Source organism: Cannabis sativa, chromosome 5, assembly GCF_029168945.1.
Source record: "Cannabis sativa cultivar Pink pepper isolate KNU-18-1 chromosome 5, ASM2916894v1, whole genome shotgun sequence".
Taxonomy (NCBI): Eukaryota; Viridiplantae; Streptophyta; class Magnoliopsida; order Rosales; family Cannabaceae; genus Cannabis; species Cannabis sativa.
The window spans coordinates 4,593,119-4,616,906 of record NC_083605.1 but is presented as its reverse complement, the minus strand read 5'-3'; the positions used below and the strand labels follow the sequence as shown (position 1 = coordinate 4,616,906).

The 23,788-nt window shown below is 31.4% G+C and overlaps 2 protein-coding genes across 2 annotated transcripts; one reads left to right on the top strand and one right to left on the bottom strand.

The window, feature by feature from the left end:
• Positions 1 to 3,573: 3,573 nt before the first annotated feature.
• Positions 3,574 to 7,075, top strand: LOC115717157 (probable pectinesterase/pectinesterase inhibitor 61). Its single transcript, XM_030646106.2, has 3 exons — positions 3,574 to 4,904; positions 5,336 to 5,472; positions 6,089 to 7,075. Exons 1-3 carry the CDS (start codon positions 3,916 to 3,918, stop codon positions 6,787 to 6,789), a joined length of 1,827 nt encoding a protein of 608 aa, XP_030501966.1. The 5' UTR covers positions 3,574 to 3,915; the 3' UTR covers positions 6,790 to 7,075.
• Positions 7,076 to 19,595: 12,520 nt separating this feature from the next.
• Positions 19,596 to 23,059, bottom strand: LOC115716210 (phosphatidylinositol 4-kinase gamma 3). The gene is made up of 3 exons (XM_030644952.2): positions 22,769 to 23,059; positions 20,731 to 22,345; positions 19,596 to 20,244 (listed from the first exon to the last, which is right to left on the bottom strand). Exons 2-3 carry the CDS (start codon positions 22,090 to 22,092, stop codon positions 19,846 to 19,848), a joined length of 1,761 nt encoding a protein of 586 aa, XP_030500812.2. The 5' UTR covers positions 22,093 to 22,345; positions 22,769 to 23,059; the 3' UTR covers positions 19,596 to 19,845.
• Between the last annotated feature and the right edge of the window lie 729 nt (positions 23,060 to 23,788).

Sequence of the window (23,788 nt, the reverse complement as noted above, 5' to 3'; positions counted from 1 at the left end):
TTTATATAGTTCTTATCTAAAATAATATAAAATAATGAAGTAATTAATAATAAGCGAAATCAGTGTAGCTAAATTCATATATATACAATAACTCTTGACCACTTACAAAAGCTTACCTAAAACACAAGAATATATTTAGACATAGAAAAACATTTATTCAATTTTTTAAAATAATAATAATCTTAATTAATTAAGCAAACCTGCCTAATACGATGGTCACATTAATTATAAGTACTATCCAAAGTTTGCTTGGTTTATTCCAAGCACACAACACACGTTACTTATTATTATTATTATTATTATTATTATTATTATTATTATTATTATATCATTATTATTATTAGTAGTAGCAGTAGTATAGTAGTAGATATTTTCATAAAGAATTATATTATTAGATCAGCTCAATTAAGAATACTGGTAATTAAAAAAGTAAAATGTCCACAACTATCTTTTAAAATTATTGTGCAATTATTTATGATTTATTATAAAATATATTAATATATATATTTAAGTACTTTGTCACCACATTAAGATGATGAGTCACTCACTACTTTAAAAGTAATATGTATTTGTATATATACTTTTACACCAACCATATAGTCGTGAGCAATTTGAATATTTGTATATGTAATATACTCAAATAAAGCCAAACATTTTATAATTTATTTCATGACGTACGCAAAATTAGTTTGTCCATTTTTTAGTACACAAAATTTGATTAAAAAAAACTTATAGCACACCAATTAACTTAAAAGTTAACCACTAAACTGAATCTAATATTTAACCTTTTTTTTAATCAACCAGAAATAATAGTAGGGTTTAGCCGAAGATCATTAGGGCAAAACAATGGGCCATTTGTATTATTGAACTTAGGAGACTAGGAGACTGACACACTATACATTGTCTAGTACTTTGCATTATTATCTGAGTCCTTTTTCAATATCTATGCTCTTTTATTCATTTTGTTTTGACTCTTTTATTTTATTTTTTATAATTTCACTAGGAAGAGTTTAGTGAGTATCACCCATATATGCAAGATTGGTTTTCGGCGGGGTTAAGTCTGTGTTTAGAGCCTACTTAAATTCAGGGCTTAACATATATATATGATTTATGTATTTAAAAAAAATTACATTACAAAAAGATAATACATATAAAAGGGCTCAATTTTTAAAATTTTTTATTAAATGTAGTCCTGGGCTATTTTTTTCAAGAGCCGACCTTGTGAATAAAAAAGTATTTGTCATTGTTGAAAATTATGGAGTTCCATCTCAAAACCAATTGGCAATGAGTGAAGTAGCGCATGTTCTTAAATATAGCTCAATTCTCTACTATTTATTCTATGTGGGACATTGTCCACAATATTCTCCCTCAAGATGATGACTATTTTTTGCTCATCAATCTTGAACCGTATCAGAGTGGACATGATCACTATCTGAGTAGGTGTGAATACCATGTTGAGAATCATGGGGTTCCATCTCAAAACCAATTGGCAATGAGTGGAGTAGTCCATGTTCTTATATATGGCTCAATTCTCTACTATTTATTCCATATGATATGAGATATTGTCCACAATAGTCATAAGTAAATTCAGATAGAATGGATGCAAGAGAGTGAAAAACAAATTGTAACTCTATGATTGATAGTGATGCCAAAACTTGTTATTGATGATAGATATACTTTTATTAGTTGTTATTGATGATAGGAGTGCCAATGATAATGTTATAATCTTTCATAACTATATTAACTAATTAATATAGTATTGATATCAGATATATCTCGATTAGAACTTACATCTCGATCCAAGTGACAAAATGAGATTGGTCAAAATTACTACAAAAACTATCCTATAATAATTTTGCAACTGCATTAATTTCGACCAGTCTAATTGGATGTAAAAATTTCATCAAAATGCAAAACAATTTTGATTAAATATCTATCATGAGTGAATAACTTAGGTCAACATTCAATATGTTTTTATTTTTTGTCATTATATAAAATCTAATGGTATACAAATAAAGTATTAAAGAAGGAAGGTGGTGTTTGGTTGAGAGAAATGAAAATATAAAAAGAGAAATGAGAATGAGAATGAGAATAGGAATATGAATAGAATGAAATAATCTTTCCTTCTATTTTAAAAATATATTATCTTTCCTTTTATTTTAAAAATGAAATAGTCATTCTACTAAAATGGTGGAAAGATCATTCTACATTGAATGACATTCCAATAATTTAATATGCAACCAAACAAAAAAAATAGAATAATTTTTTTTTTTCATTAATATTCTATTTTATTACCTTCAACTAAACGCTACTTAAATACGTATTTATTATTTTTATTTGAATTTTTCACTTTCATAATTAAATTAAAGATCATGTAGACCTTTTTTTAAATAAGAGGTGGGGACCCTTTTGCCAACCCTATAATTTGTTCTACTATACTTAGATAAAACTAGCCAGAGAGTGTCCTCAGAAAATTATTACCCAATTGTTAGTAGTACTTTTTGAAAAGAAAATGTAAAGGTTTTGTATATAAAAAGATAGGATTTTTGTATAGCTTTTACCAAAAAGAACAATTTAGAAAATTTAGCTATTACTCGTGTCATTTACACCAACAAAGAGAAAAAGATACACACATTTAAATATATGTAATTATTATTTGAAAAGAAAAAAAAAAAGAACACAAAATAAACTTTATTATAAGTTAAATATACGTACGTACGACATTGTAAAGAGAATTTAAGTTAGATCATGTATAAGCATATTTAATAATACACTCATATACCACTTCATAAATGGTATACTATGATTTTGTACCAAATGAAATCTTCTCAATATTGGAATCTTATATTATTCGTATATAACAAAAAAAATTGAATCAAGTTCTTTATTTTCTTTTCTTTTAGCTTTATGATGAAAAGAAAAGGGGATAGATAGATACATACAAATAAAGATTAATATGATCCTATAGAGAGACAATATGTAAAAAGTTACAATATTCCACTACTACTTGTATTGTACTATTCCAAGAATGAAAGAACCATAAGTAGAAGATCACCACTAATAGCTTAGGTGCTAAGAGAACCCCCCCACACACACATTATAAATATAAAATATGCTTAGTGTCATTTTAAGTGAAAATGTTTCTAATTAACTTATAGGAGCCCTAATTACAATTTTTTATTATAATTTTTTAATCAATTATCACACTTGAAATCATATACTGAAAATAGAATTTTTTATATTCCAATTTACCACTAGCATTTAAAAAAAATTCAAACGTATTTTTGACACTGTAAATTATTTAAAATTTTTAAAAAATTTACAAGAATAATATTATAAGCATAACAAACATCACTATAAAAAATTAATTTTTATATTTGAAAATATACATTAAAATATTTTTTAAAAAAAATATCAAGAATTCTAATAAATTATAATAGAAAGTTGAGAGTAATACTCTTTGTTCACTTATTTACTCATAGTGATCGATCAATGATTATTTCAATAATAATTAAAATTAACAATTAATCCAAAAGAAAAAAGTTATATACTACTATTACAACTACAATAAACACATACACACTCTTTTCTTTTCCTATATAGCTTTCAAACACATTAATTTTCTCTTTCTAACCCAAATGCAAATGGACAATGGTGGTGAAGTAGTAGCCAGCTAATGCTCAAGACGTAGACCTCACACCAACTTTTTTTACTCTCTCTCTCTCCTCTCTCTCACCATATCTATACAAAGAGCAAGAAAATTGTATTATAATATATATACACTACTACTAATACTACTACTACTACAAAATCTATATATATAGATACCCCAACCTCTTCAACATTTAAAGCCCCATTTTCTCTTTCTCTTAAATTTTTACTTCCTTCCAGTTAAAAAAATTATTTAATAAAGAAATGGGGTACGGCAAACTAGAACCGTCGGATCGTGGAGGTGCATCGGCACAATCTAACGAATCAGAAATTGCCACGTCACACCAACCGCCTAGCGCAACCCACGGGAGGAAAAAAAACAAGAAGCTCATTTTCCTAGCCGCTCTCTCCATTGTGTTAATAGCTGCTTCGGCTGTCTCAGCCGTGCTATTAATCGGGGTCCGAACCCGAGCTTCGGGTCAACCCGGAACTACCATGCCCCGAAAACCGACCCAGGCGATTTCCAAGGCTTGCAGCAAAACACGGTACCCGAATCTTTGCGTGAACTCGTTACTTGATTTTCCGGGCGCGATGAGCGCGTCGGAGGAGGATCTGGTCCACATTAGCTTCAATATGACGCTGCAGCACCTTAGCAAAGCCCTCTATTCAACCTCAGAGTTGACCTCTATCCAGATGGACTCGCTCACGCGCTCAGCCTACGACGTTTGCCTCGAGCTTCTTGACGATTCTGTAGACGCGGTGGCGCGTGCGCTCAGTTCCGTCTCGATCGGTAACGGCGGAGGATCAACCAACCATGACGTGGTGACGTGGCTGAGTGCGGCGTTGACGAACCAGGAGACCTGTGGAGAAGGGTTCGAAGAAGGTGGGCCCAAGGTGAACGGGAACGTGAAGACTCAAGTGGCCGAGAAATTGAAGGACTTATCTGAACTCGTGAGTAATTGTCTGGCGCTATTTTCTGGAAGTGTTAATGACGATTTCTCGGGAGTTCCGATTCAGAACAAGAGGAGGTTATTGGCGGCTGAGAATGAAGAGGAGGACAATATCTCGGGAGATTTCCCGAGATGGTTGAAACGAAATGATAGGAGGCTATTGGGTTTACCCGTCTCGGCGATACAAGCCGATATCGTTGTGTCAAAAGACGGAAATGGGACTTACAAGACTATTACTGAAGCAATAAAGAAAGCACCGGAGTACAGTGATCGTCGGACTATTATATACGTGAGGGCAGGAAGGTAATTTCACTTGACAACTTAAATTGACTGATTTACGGTAAAAATAGACAGTAAAAATTAATTACGAGAACTATCTCTCGTGCGTGGTAGTTGCATGAAATTGAGTTTTCAAACTTTTGCTTTTTTGATAAATTTGGTTTTATTGAAGTGATTGGTTCGTTGAATTCGTCTGCGTAATCATAAGACCTAACTATAAACCATGTGACTACATTTAGTTAAGTAGTTGTTTTTTAAATTACTATTATACCCTTTTCTTTTTGTGATTTAGTTTTTTCTTTTTTTACATGGAAAAAAAACTAAACTTTTTGAGATAGTTCTGCAAGACCTTTTTTGAGTTACTTTCCTGTCTTTGTATTTTTGTACATTATAAAATGTTGAAATAATTATTTTAAACTTTGAAATACTAATAAATAAAGAAAAAAAAATGTCAGGTACGAAGAGAATAATTTGAAGGTAGGAAGGAAGAAAAAGAATTTGATGTTTATTGGAGATGGAAAGGGCAAAACAGTCATTTCAGGAGGAAAGAGCGTGTGGGAGAACATGACAACTTTCCACACAGCATCTTTCGGTAAATATATCAATTTCGTGTTTTTATTTTTGTCCAGAAAATTTTCAATAATTTAAGAAATCATTGTTTTATATTTCTGTGTACTTTGTCATAATTAGAAAATAACTACGTAAAATTACACACACATAGTCATAGTCATAGTCATAGTCTCTCTACAACGCACTACTATATAGTGTTTAATGCTCAGGTCCACGTGGCTTATCCTCAACTAAGATTCCTGTCCATATATATGACGTTTACCTCACCTCATCCAATTGTTTTATTTTTAATTATTTTAAGTTGAAAAATTATTATTATTATTTACACACAATTCCAGTAAAAAAAATGGTGGAATTTAATTAGTATTAATCTGAACAAACTAGAATGTTTCTGATATTGGACACAAAATCCAAGCACAAAATATATCCAGTTCTTGTCTCTCGTCAAAATCAAATAGTATTATTTAGAAAGAAAATGACATTATTTCAACGTTACACTCTCAAATTCTAAATTGTTATAATTAATGAATGAAAAATAATTACATAATTATTTGTACGTGGGTGGGTCACACTCAAATCTCATTTTAATTAATAATCAATCCTTTATGTAAATTTACTAATTTGTCCTTTCAAAACAGCTGCAACTGGGGCTGGTTTCATAGCTCGGGACATCACATTTGTGAACTGGGCCGGCCCAGCTAGACACCAAGCCGTCGCACTCCGGGTCGGTGCAGACCACGCGGTTGTTTACCGTTGTCAAATCCTCGGATACCAAGACACTCTGTACGTGCATTCCAATCGCCAGTTCTTCCGCGAGTGCGAAGTTTACGGAACAGTCGACTTCATATTCGGAAACGCCGCTGTGGTTTTCCAAAACTGTTCAATCTACGCACGAAAGCCCATGGCCCAACAGAAAAACACGATCACGGCCCAAAACCGAAAAGACCCGAACCAAAATACGGGTATATCGATCCACGCTTCACGGATCCTTGCCACGTCAGATCTTGAAGCCTCGAAGGGTAGCTTCCCGACGTATCTGGGCCGTCCGTGGAAAATGTACGCTAGAACCGTGTACATGATGACGTACATGGGTGATCACATCCATCCACGTGGATGGCTAGAATGGAACACGAGTAATTTTGCACTTAACACGTGTTATTACGGAGAGTATATGAATTCCGGGCCGGGTGGGGCCGTGGGTCAACGGGTCAAATGGTCGGGTTATCGGGTCATAACATCCACTGTCGAAGCCAGTAAGTTCACCGTTGCACAGTTCATTTTCGGGTCTTCTTGGCTACCTTCGACCGGAGTGGCTTTCTCGGCCGGTTTATCAGTATAAAAAATTTCAAATAATATAATAGGAACTAAATGTTGGGCCCAAGCCCAATAATGGCCTGGTGGGGCCCACTTTATATGAATATAGTTTTTTTTTTCTTTATTTAAAAGCACTATTTTAATTTTTTTTTTTCAAATGATTTAGCAATAAGAAATGTTGTTAATTTTTCTTTTTTTGTGTATTTTAACTCATGTTATAGATGTTATGAACTTAAGACTAAGTGTATATTTTTCTTTTTTTGTTGTTGTTGTTAATTTTTATTATTATAATATGTCCAAAATTTATTTAAGTTTTGATTTGTTGTGATTTTAAATGGTGTCGGTGGAGTTGGACTTTGGTGGTTGTTGAACTAGGACACATGAAACAATGGAGTTTTAAATGAGATGAGAGTAGTAAATAAAAAGTGATTGTTTATTATTTTTCTTGTTTTGGTGTTATATATAAAAAATTCAACTGTGTACAATTACAAAATTATTACTCTTTACTAACTTTGAACCTAAGATCTCTACATTACTATTTTAGCTCACCACACATGATCTTCCTTTTATAACTATATAGCCTCAAATCAATAGCTCTTTTCCCAATTGATTGGTGATGATATACATAAAAGAAAACATGTTTGTCATTGTAAATATTATTTGTGTCTTTGGTCATTGAAATTTTAAATGCTTTCATTTTCTGTATTTAATTTAAATGGCATAAAGTCAGCAAATTTTGTGGCTAGTGCATGTGTGTTATTCATATCCTATAGTATAGGTCAAACAGTGTCAAAGAAAGTTCATAGCAAAAAAAATGGTGGTCCCTCACTCACTGAGTAGACCATAAATGAGTTAGATTTGGGCAGTTCAAATATAATATAGGGATGTTTTCATAAGAGTTTTTTTCTTTGACATATACATTATAAATATTTAACATCATATATAAAAAAAATTAAAAAAAATTAATAGTTTATAATATTAAAAATAAAATTCAAATAATAATTTAAGGGTTATAATGCACCCCCTTAGAAGGATGTATCGATGCACCTTTCACTTGTTTTAGCATATAGAAGAATTTTTTAGTCTATTTTTTTTTCATATTCATGTACGTTATAACTATTTAAGATATCCTACAAAATTTTGAGAAATTTAGAATAATTTACAATATAGAAAATATTGTTCAAACAGTCTATTTTACACTCGTATAAAATAAAATAGTCACGAGTGCAACACACTGTTTGAACACAATTTTCGGTGTGTTAAACTTTTTCGAATTTCTTAAAATTTTGCAAGATGTATTAAATAACTATAATTTACATAACCATAAGAAAAAATTTCATTAAAAAATTATTTCCGATACTAAAATAGATAAAGATGTATCGATGCATCTCTTTTAAGAGTGTATTATAGAATTTTTCATAATTTAATAATCACATAAAATATTTGAAACTGTATTTAGACAATAAAAAATATTTAAAATTTTTTAAAAATAATTACAATGAATGTATATGATCTTAACAAAAAAAAAAAAAAAAAAAACTCGGTGTATACTATAGACTTAATCTAAAAAGCCAGCTGTTGTAGGATTTTTTTTCTTATTATTATTATTATTATTTTGAATGGGATTTGGGATTAGAGAATTAGGTGGTGTGGATTCATGTAGCAATTATGAGCCACAAAAACATCACAAACTTAAACTCAAACTCATCACATGCTCCCATCCCTTTTTCTGTTTGTTTCCTCCGAAAATTGATATTTACCTTCCATTTTCTCTCTCTCTTTCATATCACAATTCACAAAAACAAAACACACTCTTTTTCTTCTTTTCTTTTTTAAGGGTTGTCAAATTTGTTCTTTCCATAAAACACTATGTCGACAATCCATGTGTATGTTCTCTTCTGCTGCATTTCTGCCCTTTTTCTTTAGATTTATATAATTTATATATAAATAAAAAAAATTAAAAAAAAAAACCTCACTTTCACACACTCGTTAACCGACAAATGTATTAATTCTTTTCATATAATTTTTCATATTTCAAGTTGCAAGAAGAATATTTGCCTTTTTATTATGAGTATTTACTCTCTCTCTCTTTTTTTTTTGGGTGGTAGCTTTCAAGATTTTCCATCACATTTGTTGAGAGTAAAAATTAGGTTTGGTGCAACAATGGGTGCAGATAATTGATCTGCTTTTATTGATGATCCAAATGAGCACCAAATAGACCAGTCTTAAGTCAAGTGGGATTGTATAATTCCAGTACGGATAAGTAAATTTGGACCACTTCTTTTCTTTTAGGCTACTTAATATTATTTGTTTATTTGATTTTTTCTAATATAGGGAGAAGAAATTGGAACTTGAGAGTTCTTCTTGATGAAGAGAATTATAGAGTCACTAAACTATATACACTTTATTATTATTTATTTTATTTAAGGATGTCAAAAAGATCCATTTAGTTGGAGCGGGTCGGGAGCTTCGATTCGACATATCACTTCTGATTCAAAATATTCGAATACTTATTGGATCTTGGATCAAATTCACTTCGTCCTGCCTAATTTTTTTCTAGATCGGATCTAATCCGAATTGATTTCAATATATTAAGAAAAACTCAATTCAAGACTCGAACCCTAAACTTAGATCCGGACCCCTTGGGACCTAGAACTCGGACCCGGACCGAACTCGCTCCAGATCCAAACCCGAACTCGGACACGGGACCCAGGACCTAGATTGAGACTCGGGACTCAGACCGGGACCTGGGACCCGACTCAGACCCGGGCCCCGTTGTCAGATCGAGACTAGGGCCCGGACTCAGACCTGGACCCAGGATTCAGACAGAAGCCGAACCTAAATTCGAAATCGGGCTCAAAAATATATTATAACTTTACACCATTTATTAATATAAGTCAATATCAAACATAATATTATATTAAATAATACTATACAAAATTAAAATGAATATAAAATTATAAGCTTAGATATCTTAAAAAAAAGTTGGGTCTGATCTGATCCAATGCGAATAAATCGAGTCGGATCTGATCCGATGAGTATCTAATCTAGCGGGATGGAGCACAACAGACCTTTACATGATTTAGATCAGGTCAAATCTTAATCAGATCCGAACCATTATTGAAGAACAATATTAACATCGATTTAGAGTTTATATTATGTTAAATGCATAGATCTTTATGTTTTATAAAATTGATCAAATTGATATTCCGAGCTAAATTTTAGTAAAAGAATTTTTCAACATCTCTCGTAGTATTAATATGGATATGTTTTGTAAAATATAAAATCTTTATTCTCATCTAACAAAACATAACAAAATATATGAACTGATTGACTATTCGCACTAAACACAAAAATCAAATTGGTATGTATTTGTCAAGTAATATTCTTTTTAATTTTCTTAGACATTATATTCCTGAAAATGTCACTGAACTATACATATAAAAAGAATCCTTATTTATTAAAACACTAAGTACACACCTCCTTAAATTAAAAAAGGTATTTAAGTTTACCATCTTAATAGTTATAGTATTAAAAATAAAATTTAAAAAATTACTTACTGTTATAAAATAATATAAAATAATATAAAGTAGATGAGAAGAAAGAAGTAGAAGATGAAGAGAGAACGAGAAAGTGAATGAGAATTTCTGAGTTGTTTATTCCAATGGGGTGAACCCCTATTTATACAAATACAAGAGTGAGATATTAAGAAACTAAAAAAAAGGGAAACTAAGGAAAAGAGGAATGTTCATTACAATTCATGGTAATAAATAAAAGATTTGGACATCCACATAATTATTAATATTTATAACACTCCCCCTTGGATGTCCATAATAACTGCCTTATTAAAAATCTTGCTGAAAACTTGATCAAAGGAAAAAGAGTATAGTGTAAACTAACTCCCCCTCATTTAGGCATTTGTGGAGATCTTCTAATCGAAGAATTTCGATCTTGTCTGCCGTCTTCTCAAATGTTGATGTTGGTAATAACTTTGTGAATAAGTTTGTAAGATTGACACTTGATTGAATATGTTGAACACCAATATGCATTTTCTTGAAGCGTATAAAGAAGAATTTCGTGGAATGTGTTCTAACTCTATCTCCTTCAATGTACCTCCTTTTAGTTGAACGATGCAAGCAGTATTATCCATAGAGAATTGCTTGGGTTGATGCTTCTTTATTGAGTGCAATCCATATGTTTCCCGAATATGCTATGTCAATGTTCTCACTCACACACATTCTTTACTTGCTTCATAAAATGCAAGTATGTTAACATGATTTATAGTTGCCTCGTTAAAAACCTTGCCAGAAAAACCCAGTGGAAAAAAATCTGAGCTAAGGGAAAAAAGAGTACAATATATATTTCATATTCATAACTATTTGTAAGTTGCCTCGTTAAAAACCTTGTCAGGAAAACCCATTGGGACAAAACCTGAACTAAGGGAAAAAGAGTGCAACATGAATATGTCTCCCCCTCATGCACATATGATCCATAATTCTTTTGGTGATAATATATCTCATAAGATTATTGTTATCACTTTTAAAATATCACCATATATAATCTTTGATCATATATTTTCTATAACTCTTCCAGAGTATGTATGGACTTCTAAATTATAAATGAGGGGTTCGTGGAACATTAGTATTTATCTAACTAATTGTATCATTCATGTGTATATACAATCTTGTTCATACTAAAATTTAACATTTCAAGTAGATATGAACATAACACATTAATGATAATATAAATTTTATTTGTGACAATGATGATACTCCAATACCATATATTTGTTCCATCTTGTTGTATGATCTTAATTTTCATATCAAATGATCATATATCTATAATTCTTAATACATATGAAGTACTTCAGGACTTCAATACTAATGAACAAACTTTATACATTTAATATTTCTCGATATACAAAAGAAATAAAAGTTTGTTCTTCAATTAATCAAAAACTCTTCAAGAGTCTATCACAACGTATAATTTACGTATTTATACTGCATAGACAACCATACGTATTTTTCAAACAATAATTTACTTACATGTCTTTATTTCATACAAAGATCTTTGTCATATAGTGCGCGCGACTTAGAATTTATATCACTTAAGACATGTATTAAATTCTTCTAGAATTTTTAGATAAGGCTTATTTCAAATTCTCACTATATTAGGAGCTCCAAATAAATAATCTTTTGTTGCAACATTTATGTGACGCTTATAAATCCTCATAAAATATATTCCAGGCTATAATCAAATAATGATTATATTTTCTCAATATTTAAGCCTTACTTCAATCAATCTCATGTCTATGCAAACTTTGTACAACAATTCATTATGTACAAATACATATATGCAAATTTCTCATTAGAAATATTTATTTGTACACCCTACAGGTCTTACTTCACTTTATGTGAGTAAATTTGCCTGGATTGCGTCATAATATTTTGGCCAAAAATCAAAATGTAAGTCGATGATTCTCGACAAATCTAATACCATGATCCTTGCTATCTCATGTTAGTTTATTGCATATGCAAACATTCAATATTTATTGTCGACAAAAATTTCAATAAATGATAATTTCCTCCCATATTGACATAACTTATAGAGATCTCTTTAAATTACATATTTTTCAAATATGTTTATCATTTATAGGTACCTATAACGAATCACTTCAGGGATTCAATTATGATGAAATATGTTATGTCTAACTTCTCTTGGGAGTCTCTTCGAGTACCGTTTTCATCACGGTTATCATTTTAATACTTTATAACATTAAGGTATCTCCATGAGTACCTCTAGATTTAACAACTTCAGGGCAAATCAAATGAACATTTATTAATAATTTATACATTGTTCATTTACGCTTCAGGCGTTTTCAACTCATTCTATCTCAACTTTGAATAATATTGATTTGCAGTTGGTATATATCATTTTGAACTATATTGTTCTTATATACTTTGTGCAAGGATCATTTTTCTAAAATTATCATCGATCCCAACTGCTTCTCTCCCCCTGATCGAGAGATTTTTTAAAAATTGTGATATCTAATAATATTAATACACCTGTAGGGATTTCAATATATCACAATGAATCAATATTTGTTTAAACTCATATATACTATATGACATTGAACTTTAGGTTCAATAAACTTTAGTTTCAAGTTTAATCCTTATGAACTTAATTCATTTCTAAGAATGAGTCATACGTGTATAATTAGAAATACATAAATTTACACATTTTGTAAATGCATGATTATATAATCTTATCACATCGATAAGAAACTATGCAATAAAAATCTAACAATAGCTCAAGATTGTTAAGGAAATATAATTTAAATATTTTCTATGTGCAAATATATGCACATTCTTCTTTTGAGCCTTATAAATTAACAATGAGAAGAATCTTCTGGTTCTTCAACAAAATTTAGTCAAATTCTTTGACAATTTATTGCATATGATTGATCATGTCAAAATAATTCAATTCATGAACTACAGGTTCACTATAATTTGTATTTCAATGAAACTTTCACAAGGTAATGTAAAATCACTACAACATATAAGTAATCATAAAAAGTTTCATTTTTATATACACGAATAATATAATTATATTATTCCCCAAAACATATACACTCTTCAGGAGTCACTATTATGTTTATCAAATTTTATATTTCTTCAGGAATCACTATCATCAATTCAATGATGTGTATAATTTAAAAGATACATGACAACTTCATCATGTTATTGTAATGGTCAAATAGATATAACCATAATATATCATTCATTTTTCCTGGTATCTTTTTAACAAGTCGTCTAATTTATTAATAGACTATTCATCAGTCTAATTATCATGACTTGATATATTATATATTTAAATGTACAACCAGTACATATAATAAGTTATTTCTTATCACTTTTATAACTAGATAAAAGTTATACATCTAGGTACATACAAATATATTTTACTACTCCAAGTAGCAATTGTATGTAAGACTTCTTCAGGAAGCTTTTCAAATAATCATTTTGTGATTCTTTATCACTTTGATTATATTGGATCACTAACAAATGTTAGTAAGTTATATATTCACTTAAGGAATATGCAAACTGAATTATATAGTAACTATATATATACATATCATGTACTAACAATAGTTTGAAACTATTGATTTCAAGAAATAATAATATATGTATATATTAATTTGCTTTTGGCATTGCCAATATATGTGAAATCTATATTCTTTGAAATAGAATTTCATGTCTATTCATTCTCTTTAGGGAATGATATTTAAATATTCTAAATGTACAGTAAGTTTGTACAATTCACATTCTATTAAATAATCAAGTATATTTTTATCTTGATTATAAGTGTGTCCGTACTACAGGTACGCGACTACTATTATTCAATCCCACACATGATATATAGATTTCATGCACTTTGATTGTGTGTGGTATTTCATCTTTTGGTTGTTTCCAATTTCTTCTGGAAATATTTGAGTAGCAAACAATGACATTGATTATTTAAAATCATTACATTCACTTCGGGGAATGACGTTGAACAAGTAGAACATTATTATAAATTTCTTAAAAATTTATTACTTGTTCATATATAAAAAGAAATTACTCAACAATTTTTTTAACAATATTTCAAAGAATATATGAATACAATTTTTGCATAATCTCCAAGATGTATGCAAAATTTGATCTTTAATATATGTCACATGCAATAATTTCCAACATTGCAAGTAATAACAATGTATGGTAACATGACTAATACAAACAATCTTTAAAAGTAGTTGAATTCAATTTGTATCATTCTCTGCAGGGAATGATGAACAATAAATACATGTCTCATGTATTTAAATAATATTAGTCATGCTCACTGTTATTCTTATACTTTGATGTTTCAATGCAATTTTCTTAATATTCTTTTTAGGTATTCAAAACCCACTATAAAATTGCATCAATAATAATCATTTTTAATGATTCTTTAGTTGTATTCACATAAATACAATCATTTTTTTTTTGACAAATATAAAACATTTACTTCAGGAAATGTTTGTCAAAATCTATATCGATATTAGATTACTTTTCATTGTCCTCAAAGAATACAAGAACATATATATAAATATGTATTCATCTCTTTCATTATATATCCATCAACTATATAATGAATATTACGTTTGCATAATCTTCAGGATATATGCAAGATTTTATTGAGGACGCATAATCATCAGGATATATGCAATATTTTATCGATGATGCATAATCTTCAGGATATATGCAATATTTTATCGATGATGCATAATCTTCAGGATATATGCAATATTTTATCGATGATGCATAATCTTTAGGATATATGCAATATTTTATCGATGATACATAATCTTCTGGATATATGTATAATTTATATAGATTTTCTCTATCATATCATAGGCACACACATATATTGTAAATATTATGAATGATAAGAACATTATATATATATGAAATCAATAATAAATATATAAAAATATATACATACATATATAATATATAGATATATAGATAAAAAGAAAAATAAAAAAAAAAGATTATTGAAATTGTTTCAGTCAGATGAGTATATATATAAATATATATTTAGTGTATCGTGACTTTGAAACAATTCAAGAACTTTAACGAAATACTTACATTGGATCTTAGGCAGAGACTCATGCTTGAAGCTTGGGCAGAGACTCATGCTTGAAGCTTGGGCAGAGACTCGTGCTGATAACGTGTTATAAAATAATATAAAATAATATAAAGTAGATGAGAAGAAAGAAGTAGAAGATGAAGAGAGAACGAGAAAGTGAATGAGAATTTCTGAGTTGTTTATTCCAATGGGGTGAACCCCTATTTATACAAATACAAGAGTGAGATATTAAGAAACTAAGAAAAAGGGAAACTAAGGAAAAGAGGAATGTTCATTACAATTCATGGTAATAAATAAAAGATTTGGACATCCACATAATTATTAATATTTATAACACTTACTAATATTATTAGAAAAAATAATCGCTTTTACAATAAAATATTTGAATCTAATTTTTTGTAGAGTAAATTATTCGATTTTTTAAAAAAATTTACAAATAATCTTAAATAACTACAATATCACACTCATAAATAAAATATAAACTTAACCAAGAGTTTAATTATCTAATAAGAGTGTTGTCTTCACACATTTGGCATCCATTCAAATAAGAAAACTAGATTTTTTTTTTTTTTTTTGAAAATAAGCGTGTTCATACATTCGATTAAAAAACGTTAGACCTCTCGGTCATTACATAAGAGATCCTCCGGAACTAATGAGGCCGGAATAGATCCGTACAACTTGTGAAAATTAGCCACATTATGGGCAACAAAATTACAAGTTCTACTAGCATACAAAAAATTACAGCAAATACAAGAGGGAGCAGACTTAATACAAAAGGAGACATAGTTCTCAAGCGACCAATGTGATTCCATCCCATTGAGAGCATTGATAACTATCCTCGAGTCACTCTCCACCAAAACAAACTTAACACCTAATTCTAGAGCCACCGGAACAGCTAAACAACAGGCCGCTGCTTCTCCACATAACGCATCCGAAAAGTCCAACCGAGCCGTATGAATCTGAATCACTTCACCCAGGCGAATTCTTGCAACAACCGCTGTGCACATGCTCTCAAGGCCCACCCTAACATCACAGTTCAATTTTATCCAATCCTGAGGGGAGGACTCCAGGACACCCTCAAGGTTGGATTTGGGCAAGGCAATAAAGCATCATGTAACTCTGCATAAGAAGTACAAATCTGGTCAATACATTTCAAAACATCCGAAAGTGAGTTATTATGTATCAAATCATTACGCATCCTCCAGATGGTTTCAACAACAATTGAAGCATACAGAAAGACTTCTTCTACTCGGATACCTCGAATACCCCTATTAGTGAGATTCCATATAAATTTGATCCAATTCCAAACCCGAATCCCATTGTTACAGATAGGATAAATGCCCCACGGTGAAGCGCGCCAAAGATGTACTGCCACATCATAAGAGAGGAAAAGGTGTTCCATGGATTCCTCCCGCATCCCACATAAAGGACAGCTTGTGTCCTCTATGTGGAATTTTTTTCAATCACTGATCTAACAGGGAGCGCATTAGAGTGAATACACCACCAAAGGATTTTATGCCGCTCCAAAATTTTGCTATTCCATAACTTATTCCAAAGCGATGGAGAAACCTCACAATGAGGGGCTCTTTCCAAAGCTTGAGACAGGTAAGTCGATTTGCACGTGAAATGCCCATTTCTTTCCAAGGTCCAAATCCATTTATCTACTCCTTGGCCCGAGGGTTTGCCACCTTTCAAAATTGCAGAAACAGTTTCTTGGTCAAAGAGTTTATTTAGCTTTGGTACATCCCAGTTGCCATTAGACCTCAAAAGATCAGCCACACAATTGTCAGTGGTTGAACCAATGCCATTTGGTTTTGGGATAAAACTTTTATAGTGGGGAATCCATGGATCCTTCTAGATACTCGTCTCCCTACCATTAGCCACCACTTTACAGGCCCTTTTCCTTAGAATTGCTTTAACTTTCACAACATTTTCCAAAACTAGGAATCCGAGTCTTTGTATCTACATCTGAGAAAGTCCTTCCCTTTTAGATACTTGGCTTCCAAAATTTTACAGCATAACGACTGACAACCTTTCAATATGCTCCAACCTCACTTGGTCAAGAAAGCCAAGTTCATTTCTTCTTTTTTCCTTAAAGCCTAAACCACCCAATGACTTAGGTTGGCAAAGCTTATCCCAAGCTTTAAGATGTAGTCCACGATTCCCTTTCTCGAAACCCACCAAAAATCTCTGACTAAACCATCAATCCTCTTGACCAGCCGACTAGATAATTTCGTGGTTTGCATGGCATAGATAGGCATCGCCAGACCCACAGACTTAATGAGGGTAGCTCTGCCAGCCTTAGACAAAGTCTTAGCCTTCCAACCTTGTAATTTAGAGGTGATGTTGTCCAGGATAAAGTTGAAGTCAGCATCCTTCTGTCTAGATCTGAATAGAGGTAATCCCAGGTATTTTACAACCCCCTCTGGAGAATCAATACCCAGCGCTTCGTTGATACCTCTTCTCATACCATTAGGGGTATTTTTACTGAAAAAGATTTAACGTTTTAAGCTTATTAACTTTCTGTCCAGACCAAGAGCAAAACCTCTCTAGGCACTCCCAATAACACTTAGCTTCATTTAAATTGGCCCTACCGACCAGGATAAGGTCATCAGCAAAGAACAGATGGGATAGAACTGGACCACCTCTACTTAGTTTAATTCCCTGAATATTCCTCTTTCCATGGGCCTCTTCCAATAGTCTTGAGAAGACTTCTGCAGCACAGATGAATAGATATGGGGATAGGGGGTCGCCCTGGCACAGGCCACACGAGGGCATAATCTTCCCCGCCTGCCCCCCATTCAGGCAAATATTAAAAGTGGTGGTGGAGATGCACTGTGAAACTCAATCGCGCAACTTCTGAGGGAACCCAAAACACTCAAGGGCATGATCAATGAATCTCCAACTAGGCCTATCATAGACTTTAACAAGATCAATTTTAATTGTAAAATATCCCTCTCTGCTATTTTTCCGGTTAAAAGAATGAATTATCTCTTAGACTATCACATTATTATCTTGAATATTATTATATATGTTATCTTCCAATTAATCGTCTTTTATATTAATGAAATCCATTTCCTTTCCAATAATACAAACAAATGTCTTAGAATAGAAGACCTCAAATATTAATGCACACACCAATGAATCACTGTTAGAATTGGACAAAAATATAAACACCACACTGACACAAATATATTTATATGTATATCAAAATCATTGAATACATTTTCACGTGTGAGAATAGTATGCGTGGACCAAAAGTAGTATTGGTAATATTGTCTGGTAGAGTACAGAAATGCTTCCTACTATAGTAATTTTTTTTTACCCATTTAACTCATTTTTACTGTCTATGTTAATTTTAGAAAATAGAGAGATCTTTTTACCCTAATAAATCCATTCCTTTTAGGTAATGAAGACAGAATAGAACCCAAACTATATTTGTCACTCTCTTTGGTCATCATCACCTAACGACAATCATGAATTTGACTCCATATGCAATATGACTCAAACAATATGATCATGGGTCATGGAATCGTATTAGAATAGATTTAAAATAAATAAAATACTATAATGAATTATTGTTAATAATATTATTATTTTGAAGGAAGAGTTATTTACCAACAAAAAAGAGGTGGACTAATTATAACCTCTTATAATAATTTTTTAATCAATTTCTACGTTCGAAATCACATGCAAAATTATTTTTTTCGATTTTTTTTTTTTCAAAAATAGAATTCCTAATATTTTAATTTATTACACATGTTCAAAAAACTTCAAACGTATTTCTAACACGGCAAACTGTTCGAAATTTTTCAAAAATTTATATGAATTTACATGAATGATGTGGTAAGAATAACAAATATCATCATGAAAAAAAACTTTCAGTATTTATTTTTAAGTACGGAAATTAACTAAAAAATTATATAAAAAGAGATTGACGGTAACACTTCACTACTAACTAATTAAAAAAATTAAATAGAAAAATGTTATATATCTTATCATTAATGAATATGAAAATATAATTGAAAAGAAAAAGAAATATTTTAGTGATACAAAAATCAGTTACTCTTGTTTTGTTCAAACTATCTCTAAACTACTTAGCTAATTTACATAACATAATTGTATTTTTTTTCCTTTTTGGAAAGGGTTACATAACATAAATTATCAAGTCCAATATTATATATATTATGTTACTTGGCAAATGTGACAAGAAATGCTCGAAAGGCATTTTCAATATACTGACCAAAATAAAGGTTGTCTCTGTCTGGGACACTGCCTAAGTTCCGATTATTACTAATAAAGCATATTAGTTTATACTAAACTTTACAGGTCCCTTAAAAGTAACAAAATGTCCAGCAACAAAAACATAGTCATGAATATATTATATAGTATATATATGTATGTATATATGTCTTTAAGTATTAACAACACCACCTTCTTTAGATACCTCATCAAGGCGTCGATCCATGATCGAAGAAACGGTCTCAAGAAATGCATCTTCGCTAGTTCCCGGGAGCTCAGCTTCATTTGCTTCTCGAATAATCTCTTCGATAATAGATTCCTTCTTCAAGGTTTCCCTGCACATTATGCTTCCAATTGAAAAGGGACTCAGCCTTCTCTCCGCTCCTTTCTTCAGAAGCATGGTTGAGATTCGAAGGTTTCGAGCACACTCGGGCGGGAGCTCCCACCCGTGAGACTTGAGAAGTTCAATATCTCGCTTGGCATCTAGTGATTTGATGTAGTCGATTGTGCCCTCAGAATAAGGTTTGCGAGCTTGTGGCCAGTAGAGCCAGTCAAAGGTGCAATCTTCAAACTGCAGTTAACACAAATGTGAATGGCAAGCCTAAAAGCTCTAATTAACACATAATGTGAATCTAAACACTTTTCTAATTTGGATAAATAGTGATGAATTAGGTTGTATAGAGTGCAATCCCTATTGAAAACTTGCATTTGGGTAGCTGTCTTTGATGACCAAATATACAAGGAATCTATACATATCTCAAACTTAATTATCAAAGCAGTTACAGAGAGACATGCCCATAATTTCTGAAGTGTAATCTTCAATCTACCAACATTAGTGGCTTAACTGAACAAATAGTTGTGAAAGTAAATTAGATTTTATAAACAATATGCAAGGATTAATAATGTCACGAAACAAATTAGACTATACAGAGTGCAATCCTAATTCCTTTTGGAAAAGAAAAATATATACAAACTTGATCTCTCAACTTAATAATCAAAGCACAATATAAGCAAACTACATTAGATATTATAAAGCAATAAAACGGTAGAGGCTTACATTCTCCGGCAAGCAATATCCATGATCAATTGGAGTGAGCACAATTGGGCTTCCTTCACCATCTTTCTGAATCAGTATGTTTCCAGCATGCCTATCTGCATTTGCCAATCTTATGTCCAACACAGAAATTTTATGAACCTCAGATACAGGGAAAGCTCGAGGACCCATATCCTCACAACTTCCGTCGTTCTTCACAAACACCTGCAGTGACCCAATCTTTACATTCTTGGGATGACCATACTCATAGCCATCTGGATGATTAAATCCTCTGTGCAAGCACTTGACCATAACAGTAAGAGGCACACCAGCAAATCCCTTCTCGCTGTAGGACTTGCGAGGTCCATCCAGTGGATGATCCAAAATGTATGCAGCAACTTCTCTCAATGCTCCTTCTCCTACCCGTGTTCCTTTTTTCAATCCCTCGCCATCCAGAGACAAGGGCAAACCACGCGGGTTCTTTGCAGCCATTGGCTCTTCATCAATTGGCTTAAAAACAGAAACATAGTTTAGACCAGATGAATCTTGCATGAAATAAGCTCCTCCAGATCCATCTGAAGACCGAATGGGGTCATTCCCTTTTGCTAAACCATCAAAAGTAGAGTTAAGTAGCTCTTCAATTAGTGACAGTTCAACAACAGAATTTACAACTAGAGGTTCCAAAAGAAAATCTCTCTGTACTGAGTTGTTCTCTACAATCTGCTGCCTCGCAAGCTTTGTGCTCAATTTGTTCACTAAATAAGACCTTGTCTCACCTAAATCGGATGCCTCAATAGACACTTCAAAATTCTTCTCAACAGGGTTGGCTGTTACTTTGGCAGATTTCCTAACCAACAGGTGAATCATGGCATCGCTATTTTTGCAAATATCATTGATGAGTCTCTGATCTTCAAGCTCCTCACCATTGCATAACAGTTCTTGATCATTGAGATTTGGAAACCCTTCTCCTTTCTTAGCAATTTGCTCTTTTACATAAGCCACATTTCGATTCCTCTCAACATGGAACTCAAACTCCTTCCCGCATACAGTGCTAACTGTAATAGCTTGGAGATCAGAAAGCCTTAGCACCAAATGAACCATATGTCCATCAGAAACTCCATAGTCTCTTATACAAGAATTGTTCCGAGCCAGTTCTCTTCCTTCAAACACGAGTTTTTGTGTCTTTACAAAAAATCCCTTAGAAGCCTGGATTTTCAGCTTCACTGACGCAATAGAATCAGACTCCATAATACGCATGGGAATCACAGAACCAGCAACAGTAAGGTAAATCAAGATTGAATGAGGGGAGCTGCTTATGCCATTACCAGGATAATTCAAAGAGACTTCATATCCTGGACTTAGAGCTACCCTTGCAATCGACATCATTGATCCTTCAAATCCTAAACCAATCAATCCTACTGACTAAACAAAACCAATCTACAGACCTCAAACTGTAAAAGTACACCAAATGTAGTCCATGGCTTCATTCTGGAACAGTATTTTAACAATAAAATCTAAAACAGTCAATCGCAACGGACAGAACCCAAAATTGGTGCTTTAAGTTCTCGACTGCAAACCCAGAAAAAATCCAATTTCGATTGCTGAAAAGAAATATCCCAGACTCTGGAATACAAAAAACCTACAAATTAACAGAAGAATATTTATCATTATCAATGTTAATTAACTGATCGTAGTATATTAAAAGATCAAATGAAAAAACTATGACCGAATAACCTTACATGCTTTCCATAATTAAATTTGAGAAACGAAAATTAACAGGAGAACAGGAATGAAGAGATGTAACGTTTGCCAAAAGCTTAATCTTTTTTCCTCGTGATCGAAATTGAGAACATAATATGATCAATGCAGAGAAAGTAATAAAAAAAAATTGTCACCATTGCATGAGAAATGAAATCAAAACACGCAATTAAATCGATTAATCATTCTCGCTTCATCGTTCTCATTTCCAAACAAAAAGCTTAGATGATAAATCATAAAAATCACTGTCAAAACAGAAAGAATAAAACAAATCAAAGAAAAGCAAAGAATAATCTTATCTTACCGAAAAAAGCTAAAACGTTCAAAACAAAATTCCAGTAATCGGCAGCAATGGAAGAAATTTTCGATCGATGAAAGCAAAAGATTTCTTGAGTACTTTCCTCCCAAATTTTCCCGAGAAACCGGAATTTTCAACAACACAATTACATTTTTCCCGAGAAAAAGAACAAAGAAAACTTAGAGAAAGAGAGAGAGTGTGTTTTTGAATTTGGATAGTTGGAAAAATAACAGATTCGGAAATGGGTATTTATAGGACTGTAAAAAGCTTTGGTCTCGTCAATGTCTTGTAACGAAAGTCACGCCCTATCATTAACGTCGTTACTACTCTTAACACTTAAAACTTAACAGACGTTATTTTCTCCTTCATTTATTTTATAATTTTATTCCACTTATTATGCATTTATTTATTAGGATAAATATATCTTTATTTGTTTTGGTATTTAAAATAATTTTTTAGTCAAATTTTTTCTCATACTTATGTAAATTATAGTTATTTAAGACATTTTGTAAAATTTTAAAAAATTCAGAGAAGTTTAACACGCCAAAAAACTGCTTTCAAACAGTGGATTGTACGCGTAAATATTTTATTTTATACCCTTGAACATTATATTCTATATTGTAAATTATTTTTAATTTTTCAAAATTTCGTAGAATATCTTAAATAATTATAACATACATAAATATAAAAAAAAAATATTTAGGATATCGAAACAAGTAGATGATGTATCAGTACATCGCTTTTAAAATAGTGCATTGTAGAATCACCAAATAAATTTTTTAATGATGTGTTATGACTTGAATGGTTATATTTTCGAATCTGGTTGTGCGATAAATTAGTTTTAGATTAGTTATATTAAAAAATAACGAAAATTAAGCTTATGATATTATTTTGTACCATTTCATAAAACAAAGGATTCGATTTATTATTTAACAAAAAAAAAAAATAATGTAATCAATGATTTTTACAAAGCTAAAATGATATTGGGTGCTTATGCTTTACATCCTTCTAAAAAAGGTGAATCGA